Source organism: Protopterus annectens, chromosome 5.part0, assembly GCF_019279795.1.
Source record: "Protopterus annectens isolate FY-2018-M chromosome 5.part0, PAN1.0, whole genome shotgun sequence".
NCBI classification, from domain to species: Eukaryota; Metazoa; Chordata; order Ceratodontiformes; family Protopteridae; genus Protopterus; species Protopterus annectens.
Window position 1 is genome coordinate 315,876,780 of NC_056735.1, and position 22,479 is coordinate 315,899,258.

A 22,479-nucleotide genomic window follows, 5' to 3' on the forward strand; every position below is an offset into this window, starting at 1 on the left:
AATGAGAAATTAATAAATGGCAAAATTGAAGAAGCAGGATAACAACCTTAACATCTTAATCAGTTACCTCTGTCTACCTGTTGCTGATCCCAATCTCTTCGGATTCACCTGTGTAAACTTTTTTTCAGACTTCTTCTTGTACTGGTTTTCCACTAAGGCCAAGCCAGCTTACTTCTATAAGTCTACACCACAGGGGAAAAAAACATGAATTGAAGGCATAAATGGTTATTAATGTATGACTGTTCTAGACTTGAGAAACTTAAAAAATATTCTAAAAAACTTTTGACACACCTTTACCAGTCTTTTTCCTGATACCTGCTTTATCCATGCCAGGGTCACGATGGAGATGAAGCATATCCTTGCAAATGTGAATAAGGTACAGGAATCAGTTCTACTTAGGATGGCAATCCATTACAGGATGGCTACACACATACATATGATCAATTTACAGAATCATCACTCCATCTACTGACAAGTCTTTGGGAAGTGGGAGGAAACTGGAGCCAACTAAAAATGTGCACATAGGGAGGACATGCAGACACTGTACAGAGGGAATCTCATATGGGAACCAAACTGGATAACAAAGCACTGTGACAAAACAATGCTAGCTGCTACATCATTGTGTTTCATCAAAATCTAACAAGGTGCCCTTAAAATTAGAAAAAAAAAATGAAACATCACAAAAGACTGGGGCTGTTAAAAAACTTTATCAAATTCCTAATTACAACACAGTTAAAAAGGAGAATGAAAGTAACAAATTGATTTTGTGTTTTCATTAAAGAGCTCAAACAAGCAAACCTGACCTATAGGCTTGGATAATGAGAAATAAAACATTCACGTTATGCATGCAGATATTCAAATGAAAAATGTTTATAATGCAAATTACCAAAGATCCACATCTGTAATTTTTTATCTGTTAAAACAGTAGTGTTACACCTATATAATGTGCAAAGTGGCCCTTTGGTGGCAGAGTTTTTTGGTTAAAAACCCCAGGATAAAAAAACAGTACTTCTGTGTGAAAACCTGACAACTTGGAGCCACAACAGGTTTGGGTTAAACATAAATATCGATACACCATTAACGTTTTTATGTTAGTGAGGCGCTCCATTTCTAAACAAACAACATTCCTTGCCCCAACAAGGCACTTCACACGGTCTAGATCTGAAGGCTATTTTTTTTAATACCTGGAATACTGGAAGTCTGCAACTATGAGGGTCTGTTACGGTTTGCAGGTAGAGCTGTTAATGAATAAATGGAAATTAATCACTTCTTTCCTGTTCTCCCTTTTTTTGTATCACAAATTGGTGAAAAAAAATTTAAAACAATTAATCAAAATCCTAATTGACTGATGTTTCAATTCAAGACTTTTCAAAACCGTTAAAATTGTTTATCCTAAAATTAAATTAAATACTATTTACAGCGGTCTTAAGTACAACGTCGAAGATGTGCTAATACAAATTCAGGCAAATAGAGACTACACACTTGCAAGCCATCCAGCTTGCATGGCATTCTTGGATACTCATCCTCTTTCCATTTATTTTCTTCAGGGTCAAAGGTTAGAATAGAATCACTATAGTGTCCATTGTAACAAAGACCACCAAGTATCATAATCTGCTTTTCTAAGACTGCAACTCCATGTCCACTTCTTCCAATTGGCATAGATGCTAAAATAGTCCACTGGTCTGTGTCAGGATCATAAACTTCAGTAGATGGGCAACCCTGGGACTCAAAAGATGCCCTAAGAATTACACACACCCCACCAAATACATACAACTTGCCATTGTACGAAATCATTTTATGAAAACATCTTGCATAATTCATCTTGGATTTATTCTCCCAACAATTAGTGAGCACCTGTGTTCTCCTTGTCCTCTGTTCTACTGTACCTTCTTTACTAGGATCAAATACGCACACTTGCTTGGATGTTGAAGATGAAGTTATTCCACCAGTAATAAACAATTTATTGTTAAGCACTGTTCCTTCATGACCATACTTATTTACAGGATAAGGATCAACAAAATCCCACTTATCTTCAGTGATATCATAACGTTCAGTTGAGTAAAATGTTTCATCCCTTGTTCTTCCAGCAACTGCATATATATACTTTCCAATGACACCAACTGCAAACTCTGAACGTGGAACAGACATATCTGCCAATCGCATCCACATGTTTTGCCTAGGGTCATATCTAAACACCTTGGAGGAAGCATGAAACTCTCCATCAGGACCTAGTTCTTCTCCACCTAACAGAAAAACAAAATTATTTACAATGGCAAGGCAATCTGGTCTTAAAGGTACCTGGGGACCATCCAACTCCCACCACACTTTTGGCTTATGCAGCAAAAGGATTTTACTGTTCACCATACTGTGCCCAATCATTCCTCTGAATACTGCAGTCTGTGGTTTAGTACAACGGATACGGTTTGATTTTGACTCCATTAATGGCTGTTCCAAAACACCATGGAAGTAATTCAGGGCTTGTTCAACTTCACACCGCAACTGCCTTGAATACCGATGAAATTCAGATGTCTTTACCTATAGATAAATCAAAGGAAAAAAGCATGAATAAAGTCCCTAAAGTATATAACATACATTTATAGTATCCATTGCTTACCATTTTTCGGAGTAAATACAGCACTGTAAGGGATATACAGCAAACCAAGTGCTTAAAATTGACAAATACAATACTGCAAAGGATAAACAGCAACATAATGTGTTTAAAATCAACAAATTAACTAATACAAGTGATAAGATAATGACCACCAGTCTAAGACAGGCCATACCCATAAATCAAATAAACAGTAGTAATTACTTTCATAGTAGTGACATGAAGTGTGGTGACACCAGTGAGTCTAGTTCCCTGACAGTCGAACTCTGCTTCTTCCCAAAACTGACTGTTGATCAAAATTCTAAAGGAGAGACAAATAAGGAAAAGAAAAAAATATAATGAAACAGTTAAAATAGAGATTCCACTTCATTGAACAGGCTTATAAATGGCAGTTTACTGCGGTCTTTAGTTGAAAGTATTCATGTTCAAGTACTGGAAATGATGGTAGGAGCAATAGCTTGTTCCTTCAATGTGTGGGCTGTTGCTTTGTGAAGGTTTTGTGTTAATGCTGAACCTTTCGGACAGACCAAATCTTTTGACATGAGATACAGGAGTGTTTAAGGGTTAGTGCAAGTTCTAGGTAAGATGACAGTTTTAGTACGTCTGCTGCTATATGTGAAGTGTGTTGTCTTGTGCAGTGGTGCTACTTGAGGGAAAAGGTTTTTTTTTTTTTGTAAGGTAATGTGTAGGGCTGGGATTAGGGAAAGCAGCAAGGTTAGGGCTAAGTTGGTCTGGGGGATAAATGCCCCACTGTCCTCACTTACTTGTGCAAATCCTAACCTTAAAATTGCCTCTAACCCTGCATACATTATACTGCATCAAAACCCCTTTCCCCAACAGTGCCTCTATTCAGACAAATTATGTCTTAAGGTATTAATTTTTTTTGTAGTTGAGTGACTGCAATTTTTCTTTTTGCAAACTGATGTAGCTGTATTATTATATATAATTTTTCCCCCAATTAAAGTGAGTTTGGATGTGCAGAAAATTTATATAATGTGCAATGATGTTTCTGTAAGGCTATTTTAGGAAATATGCTAATATGCTTTTCTCCTGATGAGTGGAAAATATTTATTTGGTCCTTTCATTTTGTGCTTAGCCACAGTCATGGAAAGATGCTACTGGTGGAAGAGGGGTTAGTCTGAATTTTTAGTAGTTACGATTTTACTGTTAAGTACATTTTTCACTGCTTTGCAATGGGATTTGGAGAGTTCAGACTTTCGGCCGAGTAAGAATTTGTTTCTGGAGAAGAAAAGGAAGGAATTACATATTTGGATCCCACCTGGCAGCTTTAAGCTTTTGGTTTACTTTTAGAGCTTCGGGTCTGCACAGATTTTTGCAATAGGTTTGCAGAGAGAGGACTGGCGATGTTTCAAATAAGATTATACTGATGGATAGCTTAGTGAAACACTGAAGTGGCTGGGAGTGGGACTCTTCAGTTTAACAGGTATGTTCACCTTTTGTTATTTAAGGCAACTTTTTTTTTTTGTTACCGGAGGGAAAAATGCTGATTTTAAATGTTCTGTTAGATGATTTTACTGAGAAGGAAAAGACTGGTAAATATGTTTAAATGATGGACTTCATGAATTTGAAAGTGTGAAGTGCTTTTTTTCAGCTTCTTTTAAGCTGCATTTTTATATTTCTTTTTCAATTCTTTTGTGGCTTTTAAATGTATATTTTTTTTACTGACTAAGATGGCTAGTTCTAAGGTTTATGGGTGTTGCTGGACTTTCAGGATTCCTCCTTCTCATCAACATTCTGAGGGACCTTCTGTGGCAACATGATGAATTCTTTATTACATTTTCCACCATTTAAATGCTTTTTCAATATTTGTGTGCATTGTATTCTCTTTTTATTAGGCAACGTGTGGGCAGATGCATGTTAAAATCCTTTTCCCACTTTCTTGGTGGGTCAGTAGTGATCACAAATGCCACATGTTTCAATGCAATGGAAACCAAAAACTAAAAAGACCCTGCCCAAACCTCTAATGAATGGACTCCCTTTCTTTAAATATCTGGGGATATGGTTTAACCAGATTCTGTCTTTTAGACATCACAATGAACAAACTAAGGCAAAGACTACAATGCAGCTTGCCAAACAGCACAGGGATAATCTCTCAACTTAGATATCTTGTACACAATAACCACCACCAATAGCATCTTGTAAAACTAATCTCAGCTCCTTTAAAGACTACAACAAATGGAAGTCTGACATTTCATCACACTGTCCACCAGAACAGAGCATCACCACTCAGCCCTCTACAGAGCTAAATGACTTCGTAATCAGCAGTGTTTTGATTCCCTCCTAGGCTCCTTCCTACTTAAATTCTTAATCCACAACTACTTCCCATTTCACTGCTTTAAGATTTTTCCTTAGATCTCCTGAATATAACAATCAAAAACACAAACTGTACAACACACTAATCATATCTAATTTCCACCAACTTCCCCAGAAATTACAACAGTAATAGGTTCATAGGTTCATACTAGGCTATCTGCCCTAGGGCATTTACAAGCCTAGCCAGAATGCGTTTGGCTTTCGCCACCCATTTTAAATTTATTTTGCTATGCCCTTTTTCAAGGTTAGTATACTGTGCCTCTGTCTAACAATGACACAGCATGTCCTATTTATTTCAGTGCTGAGGTTCAAGTCTCTCGAGCGCGTAGCTCGATGGGATTTGGATTTTCTGAGGTGCAGCATGTCCATTAATTCCGGGTTGGATATGGCTTTATACATCAGGCACGGATCGCCTCTGAGCAGGCGGTATGCCACTGAGTAGAGCTGGAGTTTCTTTAACCGGGCAGCATATGGCATCTGTTTGAGCCCTTTGATCCTCTTGGTGAGGTACTTTTGGGGTCTTTCCAGTTGCTGCAGGTGTCTGGTAAAGTACATCCCAGAAGGGGCATTGTACTCTATTATGGGCCTGATGAGGGATGAGTAAAGAGGCACAATGACCTCCCCTGATCTAGATGTGAATCCCTTCATGATTAGGTGGGCTATATAAAATGTTTTTCTAACCACTTTGGCCACTTGTTTGTCAAATGAGAGATTGCCATCAACTTGGGTTCCCAGGTCACTAATTACTTCTTCTGTACTTAATGGATTACCACCTATGTGGTAATTTGTGGGCACTTTGTATTTGCCAAAGGGGATGACTATACACTTTTTGGCATTTAGCTTGAGGCCATGGCTCTGGCACCAGTTGTCTGTTTCTATGAGGCCCTTTTGGAGGATGCTTGTGTCGGCTGGAGAGTCGATTATGGCGCCCAGTTTGCAGTCATCTGCGAACTTGGTCAGCCACAGTCCTTCCATGTTGGCCTGTACCTCCGAGAAATAATAGTTGAATAAAGGCTTATTCTACATAGCACAAACAAAAGTACAGTTTTGTATCCACCATAAATGTAGATGTCCGATAGGTATGCATCTGCAGTCCTTACATATGGGTTGTCCTGCCTCAGGCAGCCCTTCGGTCGGCCGGATTCCAAAGTCTGGGTCCGGCGTCGGCTGATGTCGCCTTCTCCCCGACGTCAGAGCACCTGGGGTATAAAAGCATCAGCCGACGCCATCTTCCTCAGTTTTTCTTGCCCCAGATGCCAGGTGCCCTCTAAGGAAGGCTAAATTTGGAGAGATGCAAAAAAAAAAAAATTCCAAACATGCACAGTAATATAAAACAAATACACCATAATAGATAACCCCAGCTAGCTATAAGAGGGGTAAGTACCCAGGAAATACCACAGAGGGGAAGGAGGGAGGGAAAACCTGACTGCAGATGCATACCTATCGGACATCTACATTTATGGTAGGTACAAAACTGTACTATGTCCTTCAAGGATGCATCTGCAGTCCTTACATATGGGTAGAATACCATAGCCAAGCTGGGGGTGGTAGGTTCTAAGAAAAGGATGGTGTAGTTAAAATGCCCTGCAGGACTGCCGTAGCAAAGCCTGCTCTGGATCTGGAATATAAGGGTAAGTTGTAATGCTTGGGAAATGTATGCACAGAGCTCCATGTAGCAGCTTCTAAAATGTCCTTGGTAGCCACCCTTCTTAAAAAGGCTGTGGAGGTGGCTGTGGCTCTGGTGGAATGAGGTCTAATGTTAGCTGGCACAGTTTTGCCATGAAAAGAGTAACAGAATCGAATGCACGCCTCTATCCATTTGGAAATTGTTTGTTTGGAAATTGCTTTTCCTTGTACACCAGTAGCATAAGCTACAAATAGCTGGTCAGTTTTTCTGCAAGTCTTAGTTCTGTCCAAGTAGTAGCACAACTGTCTGTGAATGTCCAGGGTATGCAGAAGTTTCTCCCCCTTGTTCTGTGGCTTAGGAAAGAAGGTAGGCAGGTGAATAGCTTGGTTTAGTGAGACCCTGGATACCACCTTTGGCATGAATGAAGGATTGGTTCTCAATGAGACTCTGTCCTGATGAAAAATAAGAAAAGGTTGTACTGCCATGAGGGCCTGCAACTCAGATACTCTTCTTGCTGAGGTTATGGCCAGAAGGAAGGCAGTCTTCCAAGACAGGAACTGTAGTCCTGAAGATGCTGCTGGTTCAAAGGGAGGTAAAGTTAATTTTTCTAACATGAAGTTAAGGTCCCATGTAGGCACTGGTGGCTTCCTTGGAGGATTGATGTTTTTAATTCCCCTTAGAAACTGCCTTAGGAGTGGATGAGAGAAGACAGGTGGATCAGTATTGTATTCTGCTGAAATTGCTGAAGCATGAATCTTTATGGAAGAGTAAGAAAGGCCATTGTGGAGCATTTCTGCCAAGTATTCCAGGATATGTACCATGTTCATCACTGTCGCATCTAGGCCCTTTGTGGTGTTCCAAGTGCGAAATCTCTTCCATTTTGCTGAATATGCCTTTCTTGTGGAAGGTCGACGATCTTCCATGATGATGTCCTTCACTGCCTTGGATAGCTTATCCTGGTGAGGAGTCAAGGTATTCTCCAGGCTGTCAGCTGCAAGGTTTTCAGGCTGGAGTGCAGAGTTTTGTAATTGTGCTGTGTCAAAAGAAGTGGCCATAGAGGTAGAAGCCACGGTTTCGTGCGTGACATGCTCCTTAACAGTGGGTACCAGTGCTGTCTGGGCCAGTCCGGAGCTATCAGAATCACTCTTGGCTGCTCTGTCCTGATCTTCAGTAAGACCTTGGTCAATAATGGAAGAGGTTGGAATGCATACACTGTTAGAGTATTCCAGCTGAAAGAGAGGGCGTCCACTTTCCATGCCTGTGGGTGGTATGTCCTTGTGCAGAATTTCTTCAGCTGATGGTTGTGGTGGGAGGCAAAAAGATCTATGTCCGGCCTCCCCCATGATTGAGTTATCTGAAGGAAGATATCTGGGTGCAGCATCCATTTGTGTGGATCCATGATATTTCTGCTTAGCCTGTCCACCAGTATATTGTCTTTTCCTGGCACAAACTGGGATTGCAGCTCTATATTGATTTTTAGGGAAAGTTCCCAAAGATTCATTGCCAGCCTGGAAAGAGGGTAGAATGGGTACCTCCTTGCTTGTTTATGTACCACATAACTGTGGTATTGTCTGTCCTTATTAGGAGGTGTCCTTGATGCAGAAAATGTTTGAAGGCCTCGATTGCATGTATCGCCGCCAGCATTTCCTTTTGGTTTATGTGCACGCTCAATTCTTTCTGTGACCATAATCCTTGAATGCATCTGCCCTCCATGTGTGCTCCCCATCCAAGGTCTGAAGCGTCCGTTATGGTTTGGCTGATTATTGGTTTGCTGAAGGGCAGGCCCCTGTTTGACTGGCTTGCTTGAGTCCAGCACAGAAATTCCTTTTGAAGGCATGGAATGAGTGGTATCAAAGCTTCTATGCTGTGACTGTGCTGAGACCATTAACTCCTTAGGTACCATTGTAGTTTCCTCATATGCAGCCTTGCTTGTGGAATCAGAAGAATGCAAGATGCCATGTAACCCAGGGCCTGCAGGATTTTCCTTGCAGTCAGCTGAGTTTGTTTTGTCAGATTTTCGAAATAATCCGGTAGTTGTCTTTGTTTTTCTTCCGTGAGAAAAGCCATTTGGGTGGTTGTATCTAGTTTCGCACCCAGAAAAATTATCCTTTGGGATGGAACAAATCTTGATTTCTGAATGTTGACTGTATATCCCAAAGCCTGAAGTAGGCGGATGGCATAATTCAAGTGTTTTACCAAGGTTTGTTGGCTGTCCGCTTGTATAAGGCAGTCGTCCAGATATGGGTATATTTGAATCCCCTGAAGTCTGCAGTGTGCAATTACTGATGCCAGGCATTTCGTGAATACTCTGGGCGCAGTAGATAAGCCAAAGGGCAATGCTGAGAATTGATAATGCTCTGAACCTGCAAGAAATCTGAGGTGTCTTCTGCAACTTTGTCTGATAGGGACATGCAGGTATGCCTCCTTGAGGTCTAGAGTTACCAGCCAAGACCCCTTGCCCAGCATGGGAAGGAGTTGCTGTAGGGTCAGCATTTTGAATTTTGGCACAATGAGATAAGTATTCAGTGCGGACAAGACGAGAATAGGCCTCCATTGATTTTCTTTTCTTGGGACAAGGAATAGTCTGGAATAAAATCCTTGGCCTTGCTCTGTGAGAGGAACCTTTTCTATAGCTTTCATTTGCAATAGGTTGGAAATTTGCTTTAAAGCCTCTGCCCTTTGATTTGGTGGCAGGTTTGGCATGCCTTTCCTTTTTGGTAATGTATGAAAATGGAACCTGTATCCTTTGTCTATTATTTGCAGTATCCATTTGTCCCTTGTAATACTGTGCCAATTTTTCGAGAATAAAGATAGCTTTCCACCCAAAGGTGCTTCCAATTGAGCCCTGGTTGGCGGGGTCAAGGTAAAGTCATTGAGTCTGTCCTTGTGCAGCAGTTGTAGGTCCTGCACTACCTCTCTGGTTAGGAGGCTGCCATTGACGTCCTCTGTAGGAGCCTCTAGCTTGCCCTCTACCTCTGGCACGCCTGTTCTTGCCTCTTTGAAATCTCTGTGTCTGGAAAGGACCAATTCTTAGAGGGCCAATTTCTGCTGAATCTTGGTGGTTGGACCTGGAGAAAATCCTTGACTATTCGCACAGATTTAGCCTTTTCCTCAAATTTCTTTAAGACCTCCTGAGCAGTGGAGCCAAATAACTTTTGCTTTTCCAGTGGCGCATCCAGAAGCTTTGCTTTAACATGATCTGGCAGAGTTTGTTCCTTCAGCCAAGCATACCTACGTATGACTGCACCTGTCATTGCTGACCTACATGAAGCTTCCAATGCATCATAACCACACTGCAGGAAATGGTTGCTAACCTGTTGGGAGTTATGTATCAGATCCTGAAGTGACTTGCGATCTAGGGGTTCAGGTGAAGACAGTTTTTTTATGCAATTCATCTAACAAATACTCTTGGTACTGTATCATATGGAATTGACAATTTAATGCCCTCATAGAAAGCGTGGAAGTAGTATACACTTTTTTACCCCATCTCTCTAAAGCCCTGGACTCCCTTTCAGAGGGGAGTGGATTTTTAGTAGTGGCAGATGCAACCCCTTTAGGGCCCTGGGAAATAGTTTCAGGGTCAGCAGAGTGGGCCTTGTAAAGGAAATGATGCGAGTCCGGGACCCTGTAGTACCTATCGGGTTTGACAGGAGCCGGAGGAAGGGAGTCAGGGGTAATGCTAGACTCGCAGTACACATCATCAATTACATTCAAAACAGGAGGAATAGCCAAAGGTCTATGCTGAGGTAAATGCAAAAAAGTCCTTAATCTCTTCCTGGAATCAGAGAATTCCTGGCCCTGCCATTTGAAATGCTCTCTCATGGAGTGCAGGGTCTCCCCAAAGGACAGCTCTTCAGGAGGGGAGGCAGAGGGAATAGATTCCTCTGCATCAGAATCCTCGTAGGCCGTAAAGGCCTCCTCCTGGTAGTCTGAAAGAGCAGAGCCATCTGAGGCCTCAGAGGACTGGGGATCAGTGGGCTCAGCCCTGGGCCTTTTGTCTGGAGGAGGATGAGAGCTCCTGTCCGGATGTGGCTGAGAGCCCCTAATCAAGGAGATGAGGTCCTCAGCTAAACTTAAAATCTGTGAACCTGTGATGGATCCCTGAGGAATAGCCTTGGGAGGCAGAGATTTTGGCTGTTTAGCAGCTTTAGCCCTAGTGAATGCCTTAATGGACATGGATGCAGGAGGCCTGGCTGCTCCACGTGCTGGAGTAGTTTTGTCTAGGGAAATGGTGTCTGATGTTTCCGGAACACCGGTTTCGGAGGGAAATTCTAAAACCGACTCAGAAAAGGCCTCCGGGGCCGAGGTTGTCGGTTGTGCGGTATCGACGGTCGGAAGTACCAAGGACTCGGTTTCAGCCGAGACCGAGACACTCGCGGTAGGCCTAGGCGTGGTTTCAGACGAAACCACTGTCCGCATGTGTTGGTCCTTGTCCTTCCGTTTTTTGGTTAAATGAGAAGTCGGAGTCTCCGACGGCATATTGTAACAGTAACTAGCCCCAAAAAATTCCTCTGCAAACTCCGCCCGACGCCTAAGAGTGTGTCGGTTGAAGGAGGCACAGGCTGTACAGGCCGAGACGTCGTGGTCTGGGCCTAGGCAGGGGAGGCAGTAAAAATGGAAATCCTTATGAGGTATTTGTTTCCCACAAGTTAAGCAATTATTAACTTTAAGCGTTTGAACTGACATCGGCTGAGGCAAGAGAGAGTCCCCAACGGGGTACTTGGCTTTTGAAGTCTTCGGTAGCTGAAGTTACAGGAGCTGGCCGACCGGCACTTGCGAACTGCTTCTGCTTCGGGCACCACGCGGCAAGAAATACTGAGGAAGATGGCGTCGGCTGATGCTTTTATACCCCAGGCGCTCTGACGTTGGGGAGAAGGCGACATCAGCCGACGCCAGACCCAGACTTTGGAATCCGGCCGACCGAAGGGCTGCCTGAGGCAGGACAACCCATATGTAAGAACTGCAGATGCATCCTTGATGGACATCCTACATTCTTCTCAACACAAGCAATATCACTGTACTAACAACTAACATCATTTTGTGTGTGTAGCTATGCCCTCCCCCACTTACTTTAAATTCACAATCAAACAACTGTGCCCAACTACCACATTAAAGTGCTGAAAATAATGACTTCAGAGCAATTAAATAAAATATACAACTAATAAAACAAAACAGTCCAAACCATATTTCAACAGAAAAGGGTTTCAATGAAGTGAAATACTCTCACAGATAAATACACTAGAGTATGTGTGTGTTACAGAGTGCATGCACAGACATACAAAAAGGAATGCAAAGCTGTGGAAGAACTTGGCATACCCTGAGTTTAAGTAGATCACTGTTGCAGTACACTATTAACACCTTTACCGAATTATCACTTGAGATGAAAACAAATATATTTATATATAAAAAAAGATCATGTTAACATGTTCACAGTCACAAACATAAATGACAAATTATTTTATAACATTATCCTCAATCCAACATTACACAAAATGCTCAATTCCTGACTTCCTTTAAACCTCACTTCTCAAAAACATTATTCTGCAAGTACTGTTCCCACAATTTATATTCTTTTTCTATTTAATTTGCTCCTACCCTTTTCTAAAGATTCCACTTACAGTTATTTCACTAAATCAGATACAGTTTGTTTAGATTCTGATTTCCATTTATGAGTAATTGCTTTTCTGGCAACTACCAGAATTAAACTTAACAAGGCCTTAACTAGGTCTAGGCAATTGAGATCTTGTATGCCAGATAAAAAAAAAAATTATTTCCTTACACACACTTGCTCATCCAATATTTGTGACAAGAATACTCTGTAGGGGGAATTTTTTAAATCTGCCAAAGTATTACACTCCCAAAACAAATGTTCCAGTTACCTCTTTTTCCCCATCACATCTCCAACATTTGTCATCTATCTGAGGAAAAATTATTTGCAGACTGCTTGGGGTATAAAAATACATATGCAAATACTTCCAAGCAAAAATCCTAAACTTTCTAGACTATTTCATTCTTTGGAACCATACATATGCCTTCTCATAGTTTCCTTATGGAATTGCTACTCCAGTCTCTCTTCTCCATCTTTTCTAACCTCCTCTGACAGATTCCTATAGTTATCGTGCGATATTTTGTATGCCCCAATAACTATCCCAGTTTTTAACAGCAGCTTCTGTTCTAGATTCAATTAAACATCAGGTATTTTACTTAGGATTCTCTGAACCCTTTCTGTTTTGCCTATACTCTGATATTAATCCCAGAGAGGGAAGGCAGTCTCTAGCTTGCAATCCAAATGTCTTCTTGGCCACTTCCCATTCCATTCCCTTTTATTCTCTAGTCATTTGCTCCCGATACCTTGGCACCTTTGCCAGTTTTCTGCAGTAAATTTCAACCGCCTCTTGCATACTCTGTACCCCTCACTGCAGTCATCCTATCAGCAGATCCCCCTTTCTCTATTCTCATATTGGCTTGGTTCTTAGAACACTTTCTGGTACTTTATGAATATAATATTATACATAGCTGCAATTCTCCTTACGGACAGAGCGAGATTTTGGAGGTAAATCCTTATTTCTTGGATTTCCACCCTGCTTCACCATCATCATCATCATACCTTGCCACTTTAAATTATAACTTTTTGCTTGTAATATGTAGATGAGCATTAATTGTGTAGCTCAAAAAAAAAAAAAAAAGTTAGGTACCTACCATAATGTTCCATGTTTGTTGCCCTTCATCTCGCCTTCCTTCTTGCTGGTTGGGTTCAGAGACCATCCATGGCTTCAGCTCGGCGGATTTACTATAGCCCGAGAGCTTTTACTGGCTTGAGGCCAACTCCTATCCCAACATACCTAGCGGTAGCTACCCAGATCTCATTTGTAACAGCCCACACTAGACATACATAGTAAAAAAAAATTTTTTTACTAAGCGCCTAAGCATTTAAAATGGGAAGGAAAGAGGAACAAAACAAGGCATGGTTAACTAACCTGGTATGTCAGCAGGAAACTCAGGCAGTGTAACAAATAAAGGAACTCCTCTCGAACCTCCAGGAAGGGGGAAGGAGGGTGGATGCAAGAAGGAAGGCGAGATGAAGGACAAACATGGAACGGGTAAGTACATAACTTCTTTATGTTATGTTGTTCCATCTCGCCTTTGTTCTTGCTGGTTGGGATAGTGTCCCCAGCACCTGGTTTTTGGGTGGCTCACTGGAACAAACTCTTCAGGACTGTGGAACCAAAGGATGCCCTATTCCGGGAGACCACATCCACTTTGTAATGAGTGATAAAGGTATGAGGATTTGCCCATGTTGCTGCTGCACAGATTGAATCTAAAGGCAATTTAGCTTGGAAGGCAACAGAGGTGGCTAAGGCTCTGGTTGAATGTCCTCTGGGCCTTCCTGGGAGCATCTTTTTACACAAATCATATGAATAACTGACTGTGTCCGACAGCCATTTTGATAAGGTCACTTCTGAAACTGGAGAACCTTGTTTACGGTTAGCAAAGGATACAAACAATTGGTCTGATTTTCTAAGGTCTTTGGTCCTGTGTAAATAAAAACGTAATTGTCTATGAACATCCAAATTGGTGGAGGCTATACTCTGCCTTGTTGCCGTAACTGGGAAGAACACAGGAAGCTCAATGAACTGATTTAAGTTACTCTGAACATACCTTTGGCAAGAAGGAATAATTGGTCATAAGAAAGGCTCTATCTTTGTGAAAAATGAGATATGGCGGGTGAATAGACAAAGCATGCAATTCAGAAACCTGTCTAGCTGAGGTTATAACAACCAAGAAGAGGGTTTTCCAAGATAGAAATTTCAGGGGACAAGATGCTGCTGGTTCAAAAGGAGGCAGAACCATAGAAGCTAAAACCAAGTTTAGGTCCCAGAGGAGAGTCTCTTACCAGGGGCCGTAAAAAAGAGTTGTACCTCATAAGAATGCTCTGCACAACCTATGTGACATGGTGTTAGAACCCAAGTCTACATGAAAATTGGAGATGGCAGCTAGTTGGACCCTAATAGTAGCTGCAGCTGCCCCTCTATCGAACATTTCGGTCAGAAAGTCAAGAATCTTGTGAACAGGAGCAGTGAAGGGATCAATGTCATTACGCTTCGCCCAGTAAGAGAACCTCTTCCATTTGCTAGTGTAAATCCTCCTGGTAGTGGGCTTGCGAGAGGACACTAGGATGTGTTGTACAGCTGGGGAAATGTTTCGGAGCCTGGCTAAGAATGGAAGTGGAGGAACCAAGCAGTTAGCTCAAGAGTCTGGAGGGAAGGATGAAGGCCGCACAACTGATGTGTCAGGAGGTCTGGAACTGGGCCCAGTATTCAAAGCTCCAGTTGAAGATGATGGCGAAGAAATGGGAACCATATCTGACGAGGCCAACAAGGAGCAATGAGGATGAGTTTGTAACCCAGCGACTCTGCTTTCTGAAGTACCTTTGGAATTAAAGGGAAAGGCATAGAGCAGTCCCGGTGGCCAATCGTGAACAAGTGCATCCTTGGGCGACTGTCCCGGAGGGGGGGACAAGGGCGAAGTAGCTGCTGCATTTGTTGTTGAGGGGAGTGGCAAAAAGATCGCAGCATGGCTGGCCCCATTTCTGAAAAATCAAGTCCGCAGCTTCTTGCTTCAGGGACCACTCGTGAGGCATGAGGATAGCCCTGCTAAGCCTGTCCGCTATCACGGTGGACTTTTCGGGAATGTGCATCGCAATCATAAAACATTGGGAAGACATCGCCCATTGCCATACTCGAAGCGCCTCCTGACACAAGGGGTAAGATCTGGTTCCGCTTTGCTTGTTGATGTACCATACCACTGACATATTTGTCTGTCTGAATTGCAATGGTCCCGGTTAGCAGAGAGTCTTGAAGTGCTTGCAACACCAGAAGCACCGCTCTCATCTCTAGAACACTGATGTGCAAAATGGTACTCCTGAGTTTGCCACATTCCTTGGACAGTCTGTCCCAGATAATGCCTCCCATCTGGGAGGTGTCTGTGGTCACTGTGGCTGGATAGGGGTCTAGAAAGGGTCTGCCCAGAGTCACCTGGGGGAGACAAGCCACCATACTAAGTCCTTTTTTCAAGTTTCCGTGATCAAGATCATGTATGACATTGGTAAATCCTGGAAAGACCACGGAGCAAAAAGAAGCCACTGCAGAATCCTCATGTTAGCATGCCAAAGGAACTAGTGTAATTGCAGCAGCCACTGAGCCCAAGACTTGTAAAACTTCTCTTGTCTGAACTCTCATCTTTTTTATGACAAATGAAACTTGCTGATGAATGGATGACACCCTGTCTTGAGGCAGTTTTGCTATCATATGTCTTGTACCCAAGTCTGCCTCTATAAAGGTAAAAGACTGACAAGGCAACAAGGCAGACTTTTCATAGTTTATGGTGATGCCTTACTGGGAACAAGTATGGATTGTGTAGTCCCATGCTTAGATCAGTTGATGCTCGGTGGCAGCAGTGAGGAGCCAGTCATCTAGATATGGAAACACCAGGAATACTAGATGCCTCAGGTGAGCAGTGTCCACTGCCATACACTTAAACACCCTGGGGGCTGTGGTGAGACCAAAGAGCATGGCTCTGAACTGATAATGACTGGGTCCCAGCCAGAAGCGTAGGAATCTCCTGGATTGCCTGTCCATTTTTTATGTGGCAGTATGCATCCTGCAGATCTATGGAGCACATCCAATTGTCCAGACCCAAAGAAGGGAAGAATGGACTGCAGTGTTACCATCTAGAATTTTGTCTTTTTTACCAATTGGTTTAGCTTGCTGAGATCCAAAATGGGTCTCCAGTCCCCTGTCTTTTTTTGGAACTAAAAAAAAAAAACCTTGAGTAAGTTCTGGATCCAATTTGGTCTGCGGGGACTTCTTGGATTGCTCTTTTTTCTAGCAATCTTTGAACCTCTATGATTGCGTGATCCCGAAGACTGGGTGGAACATCTGGGATAGAACGTTTTTCTTTTGAGGGGGTAACTGAGAAAAAGGAATTTTGTAACCCCCTGGATATTATCGACAGTACCCATGTTTCTCTTGTGATAGTTTGCCAGGCTGTTGGATACAGTGATAGTCTGCCCCCGAATGCCTCCAGAGGTGGACAGTCGGGCCTCCCTTCAGGAGTGCTGAAAGGGCTAGCAGAGAATGCATCTCTATCGCCCTGCTGTTGTGGACCCCCTCTGCTGCAAGGGCGGTGTCTTCCATTGTTGTTTCCCCTCTTCCCCTGGGGGAAAAATCTCCATGTGCGTCAGGCAAAGCTCCCTGGGATTTTCGGAACCACATCTTTCCACTCTTCTGACCTTTAGGATAGGGTCTAGATGGAGTGGAAAAATGGACTCCTACAGCAGAGAGTCCTGCCATCCTGTTCACACCTGGTGAGAGAGTTTCTTTTACCTGAGGCCCGAACAAAGATGAACCATCGAAGGGGATGTTTGTAAATGAAGACTTAAAAGGTTCCGTGAACTGACAAAGGTGCATCCAGGAGTGTCTCTGCAAAGTTACTCCAGTACCTACTGCTCTACTTGCTCCATCTGCCGTATAAGAAATGAGCCTCATGGAGGAGTTAACCATGGAGGTCAAGGTCTCAAGCTGGGAAGCTGCTCTGTTTGCAACTCCCTCAGCTGTAGAATCTTGCAGGGTATCTCCTAGCTCCTTCAGGAGATCCCTCTGAAGTCATCTGAAGAGTGACAAGTAATTCAGTGACCCGAGAGTAAAGGTCGCTGAAGAAAACATACATTTCCCATACCTGTTCATCGTACGAGACTCCTTGTTCGGCGGATGGACAGATGACGTTTACGCAAGTTCCTTCTTAGTGGCTGCTGCCACCACCATGACATCAACAGGGACTCCTTTGGAAAGGAAAGCCTTATCCTCTGGAGCAGTAATAAATTTATTTGGTCTCCTCGGAACTGGTTCCATGGTCTCTGGAGCACTCCACTCCTTTCAACTCACTACAGACAAAAGTGGGTCAAAAGGCAGAGACACCCAAGAGGTGGAGGGTCCGGAACCAAATGCATCCAGGTAGGCAGACTCATCCTCAGAAGGAGCTAGGGACTTCCAGCCACCCCTCTGTCTAAGGATTTCCAAGATGTTGAAAAGGAGACATCCTCAGAGGGGGGACCATGGGGACCCTTCCAATTCATCCAAGTCTTATCTGAAGTGATAGACTCAGGGGAATCTAGATGCTTCCTCTTGCATCTTTTCTTCCGAGGGACCTCCTCCGAATGTTTGGGGGAGGTTTCGGAAGAGGTGGGGGCACCCAATGGGACGTCCTGGGGCACAGGTTCCTTACACTTCGAGGCAGGAGGAGGGTCAAAGGCAGGCACAGGCACCAAGGGAGAAGGAGCCAATGGAGCAGAGGGTGGACCAGTCTCAAGAGACAACACGCTCCTCATCACCTCAAAGAGCCCAGAGATCTCCTGCGAACCAGGAGCGATGGCTCTGAGGCCGATGTGGAAGTGGAGCTCACCTGCGTTGAAGCTCCGAGAGGGAGCGTGGGGTCGGACAAGGGTCTGATGCCACTTCCCCCCTTGGAGCTGGAGAGAGAGCTTCAGCACCCAGATCCCTCGACGGATTGAGACATCGAGGAGATCGGATCGGTTGTCGGAACAGATAAAGGAACAGTAACCGGAGCAGACTGTTACACCACCATGAATTCCATGCACTCTGGCTCCGAGCTCAAGGGAGTTGGAGAAGGAACCGATGGAGAAGCTGGATGGGCCGAAGGAGCCAATTCCTTAGGAGCTGGGCTCAATAGTAATTTAGCAAATGCCTGTGACTTGAGCAGCCTGTTGACCACTCTCTCCACGTCGTGATCCGAAAGCCTGGTGGACCGAGAGGAGTGCGAAGAGGACTGGTGACTGCCTGCTCCAAGTTGCAGCAGAGGAGATTGTGGAGCATAGCATGCCTGCTCCAAAGAGGAGGACTGGCTCAGAGGACACGGATGGAGCCGCCAGAGACTTAGCTTTGTCTGAGCCACCAGAGCCAAAGGTTTTTCAGTGGATTTTGTCTGTTCTGAACTCAGAACCGATGGCTTAGTGTGTTTTTCGGACACTTTAGCTGGCTGAGGACCCTGAGATGAAGAATCTTGAGGGTTCTTGAGAAGGCCACGCAAAATTAACTTAGATTTTCTTTCCTGCAGGTCTCTGGAACTGAAAGTATAACAGATCGAGCACGAGTCCTGCAGGTGAACAGCCCCTAAACAATATACACAACTCGTGTGCCCATCTGTATGGGACATTTTTTGCCAACACCAGTCACATTTTTTGAACCTAGAGGGTTTCGGACTCTTTGGACATAGTGTAAATGTTTCTACAGCACTAGAAAAAAACAAAGCTATAAGCCAACAGCACACAACAACTAACTACTACAAGGCTGTAACAGCTAACCCAAACAACAATAAAATAACTTTTTTTTTTTTTTTTTTGTAAGGGGGAGAGTTTATAACTTAAATGGCTATCTCAGAAAAGGTGGAGAAAAAGAAGAAGAACCCTCTAATTTAAAAGGGCTCGAAGGGAAAAGCCAGGCCTGAGAAGAAAACAATGGCCAAAAAACACCCACAAGAGGAAGGGGTCATTAGAATAACAGGGGATAGTATATGCTCTAAAGAGTTAATACAACCACAAAACCTTGAGAAGAACAATAAAGTGAAAAAAAGCACAAAGTACTTGGCCTGAGCGCCAGTAGTCGCAATCTTGACAGTGCAAGGGGCAAACGAGATCTGGGTAGCTACCACTTGGCATGAAGGGATAGGGGTTAGCCGCGAGCCAGTAAAAGCTCTCGAGCTATAGTAAATCGGCCAAGTCGGAGCAGAGGATAGTCTCCGAACCCAACCAGCAAGAACGAAAGTGAGATGGGACAACATAACATTATCCCTTTAAATTAGGTAATGTGAAACCACCTTGTTCTAGTGGAAGGAAGGATTCATTAATTCCACTTGACCACTGCCCTCTTCCCCTCCCAGATAAAATCAATGTATTAATTACCATACACAACTTCTCCTCAGATTAATAAAAAGTATGTCGGACCTGCATTTAAAACTAAAGGGGCTAAAAACATTTTCACTGCCTGTATCTTGCTATCCACATCCATAAAAAAATGTTCGTTTTATCTTTTTTAGTATCTTCCCACATATCCTTTAGGTGCCATAACAGAATTCTTTTAACCCCTACTCCTAAATATTTCATTTTATCATGTCCCCATAAATATAGGTACTGCTGAACCAATTTATGTGTGGGCACAAAGTTTACAACAATAGCCTTTGTTTTGTCTTTATTAATTTTACATTCCAAATCTGTTTCAAGTCTTTTTGGGATGTTACACAACACTGAGATGTCCTTTTCTGGTTTTATCAGGTACAAAATAATATTGTCTGCAAATAAAGCCAACTTTTGACTAGGATTTGCTTTGCCAATTGCTTTAAATACAAAGCAAATGAAGGGGAAAGAGGACACCCCTGCCTGGATCCTCTGTGCATTCACAACTTATCATAGAAGAAACCTCCCAATTTTTGCCAACGATCTCTCGTATATCCTTCTAATTAATCTTATTTGTGGTTCCAATGCCATTTTCAAAAAAAAATCCAACTTATTGTGTCAAATGCTTTCTCTGCAAACAGCCACCAGCAGCAGTATTTTCTTACATTCTGCTTCTCTCAGGATCATCACTGTTCTATTAATGTTGTCAAAGGTTTGCCTCTCCTCCACAAAACCACAGTGATTCACATCTATCCATTTTTGGCAACACTCTGTCTATAAACGCTAAAAGAATGGCAAAGTCTTTATAATCCTGGTTTAAAACTGAAATGGGCCTATATGAATCTAGGTCTGGTGAGTCTTTACAGCCTTTAGGTATTACAATCACCAAAGCTTTCTTCCAGGATGTTGATGCTTCCCCTCCTTTTAAAATACTATTAAAAAAAACCTTCCTGATCCTTATGAATTTCTTCCCTCCTGGCTTAAAAACATCCACAAGAATACAATCTATGCCTGGAGACTTTCCTGCATATTGATAATACGTCACTGTTCTTACCTCCTCTCCTCCCACCTTAGCTGTGGGTTCTCATCTACGTCTAACCTTGTCATATTTAAGTCTTCAATAAATATTTCAATTTGTGCTTTTCCTCGATTCCCACATTCCTCAGTTTATACAGATTTTTTCATAAAATCTCTGAAATATCTCTAATACCTTTATAGGATCTCTGGTTATTTTTCTTGTTATAGGCTCCCCAGTTTGGCACCAACCCTTTCTACTGTCTGTTGCTTAAGTCGTGCTAAAATGTTTCTGTGCTCTGGGGTTATTATAAAAAAACAGTTGTTTATCAGCAATCTTTCTAAACTCATGCATATTACCCAGATACTCTTATTTTCTCCTTAGCACTCTGTGCCTCTTCTTTTCTGTTGGGATTCTCCTTATTATGCAATAATTTAACTTTTGTCAGACCCTCTAAATAAATTATTTTTTACATCTTAACCACTTTTCTCTCTCTCTTTTTTTAAACTTCACTTTACCCTACTCACTAGTTGCACCTTCTGAAGAGATTACTATCTTCCCTAGTAGCTCTACAATAATTTCCACTACCCATTCCTTAAATTATTCTCTTTTTAACAGGCAGGTGGAAGTACCAGTTTCTCATTTTAACTTCATTATGCTGCATTTTTATCTTAGTTGTTATGGCACATGATCTGAAACAGTTATTGGATGAGTGTCAGAGCTTTCAATTAAATGCACATGTTCCTGCTAAATATAACTTCCGTCTAGTTTAGCCCAGTTATTGTACCTTGGGGAATAATATGTACATTCTCTCAGAGTTCCTACAACTGAATTCATGTCTTCCATACCAAATATTTTCACAAATTTCTTGAGAAATCTATTGCCTTTTGTTACATTTTCTCTTCTAGATACCCCAGACATAGCCTCACTATTGCAAAATATGTTCCAGTCCCCACCTATAAGTAATATTCCCTGCTGAAAGCTCATTTCTCCCAAAATGTTCTTAAGCTTCATAACAGCAGCATTTGGTGGTGTATAAACACATACCAGTGTAATACTAGTCCCTTGCCTGTAGGCCCTTACTACCACAAATCTACCATTATTATCCTTTTTCCCTCTTCTATTACTATTGCAGCTCCTGTAGCAATTAGTACAATTTCTCTTTTCCTCTGTCCCTGATATTCTTTTGAATATCTAGCCTGAAATTCTTGATCAAATTTACATGCTCACTTCTTTCCAAATACATCTCCTGTAGCATTGCCTAATATCATTCAATACTCCTACCTTTTTGGTCTATACCCGAGGCCATTCACATTCCAAAATAAAGCGTAGCCATTATGATAAGCAGTCATTATTCCCACCTATTACATATGGCAGTTTTTTAAAATGTTTATTTCATGCTTATGTGTTACATATACCCATCTAATCTTTGGTAGGTGGATCCTTTACAGGGTTCTCTTATAAACTCTATCTGAACCCATGTCATATTTTACAAGACTTTGTTTTAACAAAAACTCTCAAAAAACATATCAACTTAAAACAAGCACATAGAACTATGTACAGCTTGAAATAATGACGTTTAACCCTCCTCATAGGAATGACTGTCGCAAAATTGAGAGTGGTACCCACTGGTATTAACTACCCAAAAATTTAAGTTACACATGCTAAAGTGCATGTTACAACCTGTGCTCCTACTTGCACTAACTGCTGTCTTTTATCTTTATTCCCCTTCCAGTTGTGAAAAACAGCTTGTATGCTTTCAGAAAACATTATTTTTAGCATTAAGAAAAACTGCACTGGCTATCTTTAAGGAAAACTAAATTAGACACTGTTCTAGTAAATTAAAGTATCTATTTACCAGAAAAGCAGCCATCTCTTATTCACTTTCAGTAACTGCAAATTGTATTATTTTGCTGAGCTGCTTGCAG

The 22,479-nt window shown here is 42.3% G+C and overlaps 1 protein-coding gene across 1 annotated transcript in view; it reads right to left on the bottom strand.

The window, feature by feature from the left end:
* Nucleotides 1-688: 688 nt before the first annotated feature.
* The window catches only part of KLHL15 (kelch like family member 15), a 256,779-nt gene continuing 234,988 nt past the window's right edge, over nt 689-22,479 (bottom strand). The window contains exon 3 of the mRNA XM_044072298.1: nt 689-2,535. Coding sequence (XP_043928233.1) covers nt 1,426-2,535 — 1,110 coding nt within the window. The 3' untranslated portion in view covers nt 689-1,425. The remainder of the gene's footprint in view (nt 2,536-22,479) is intronic.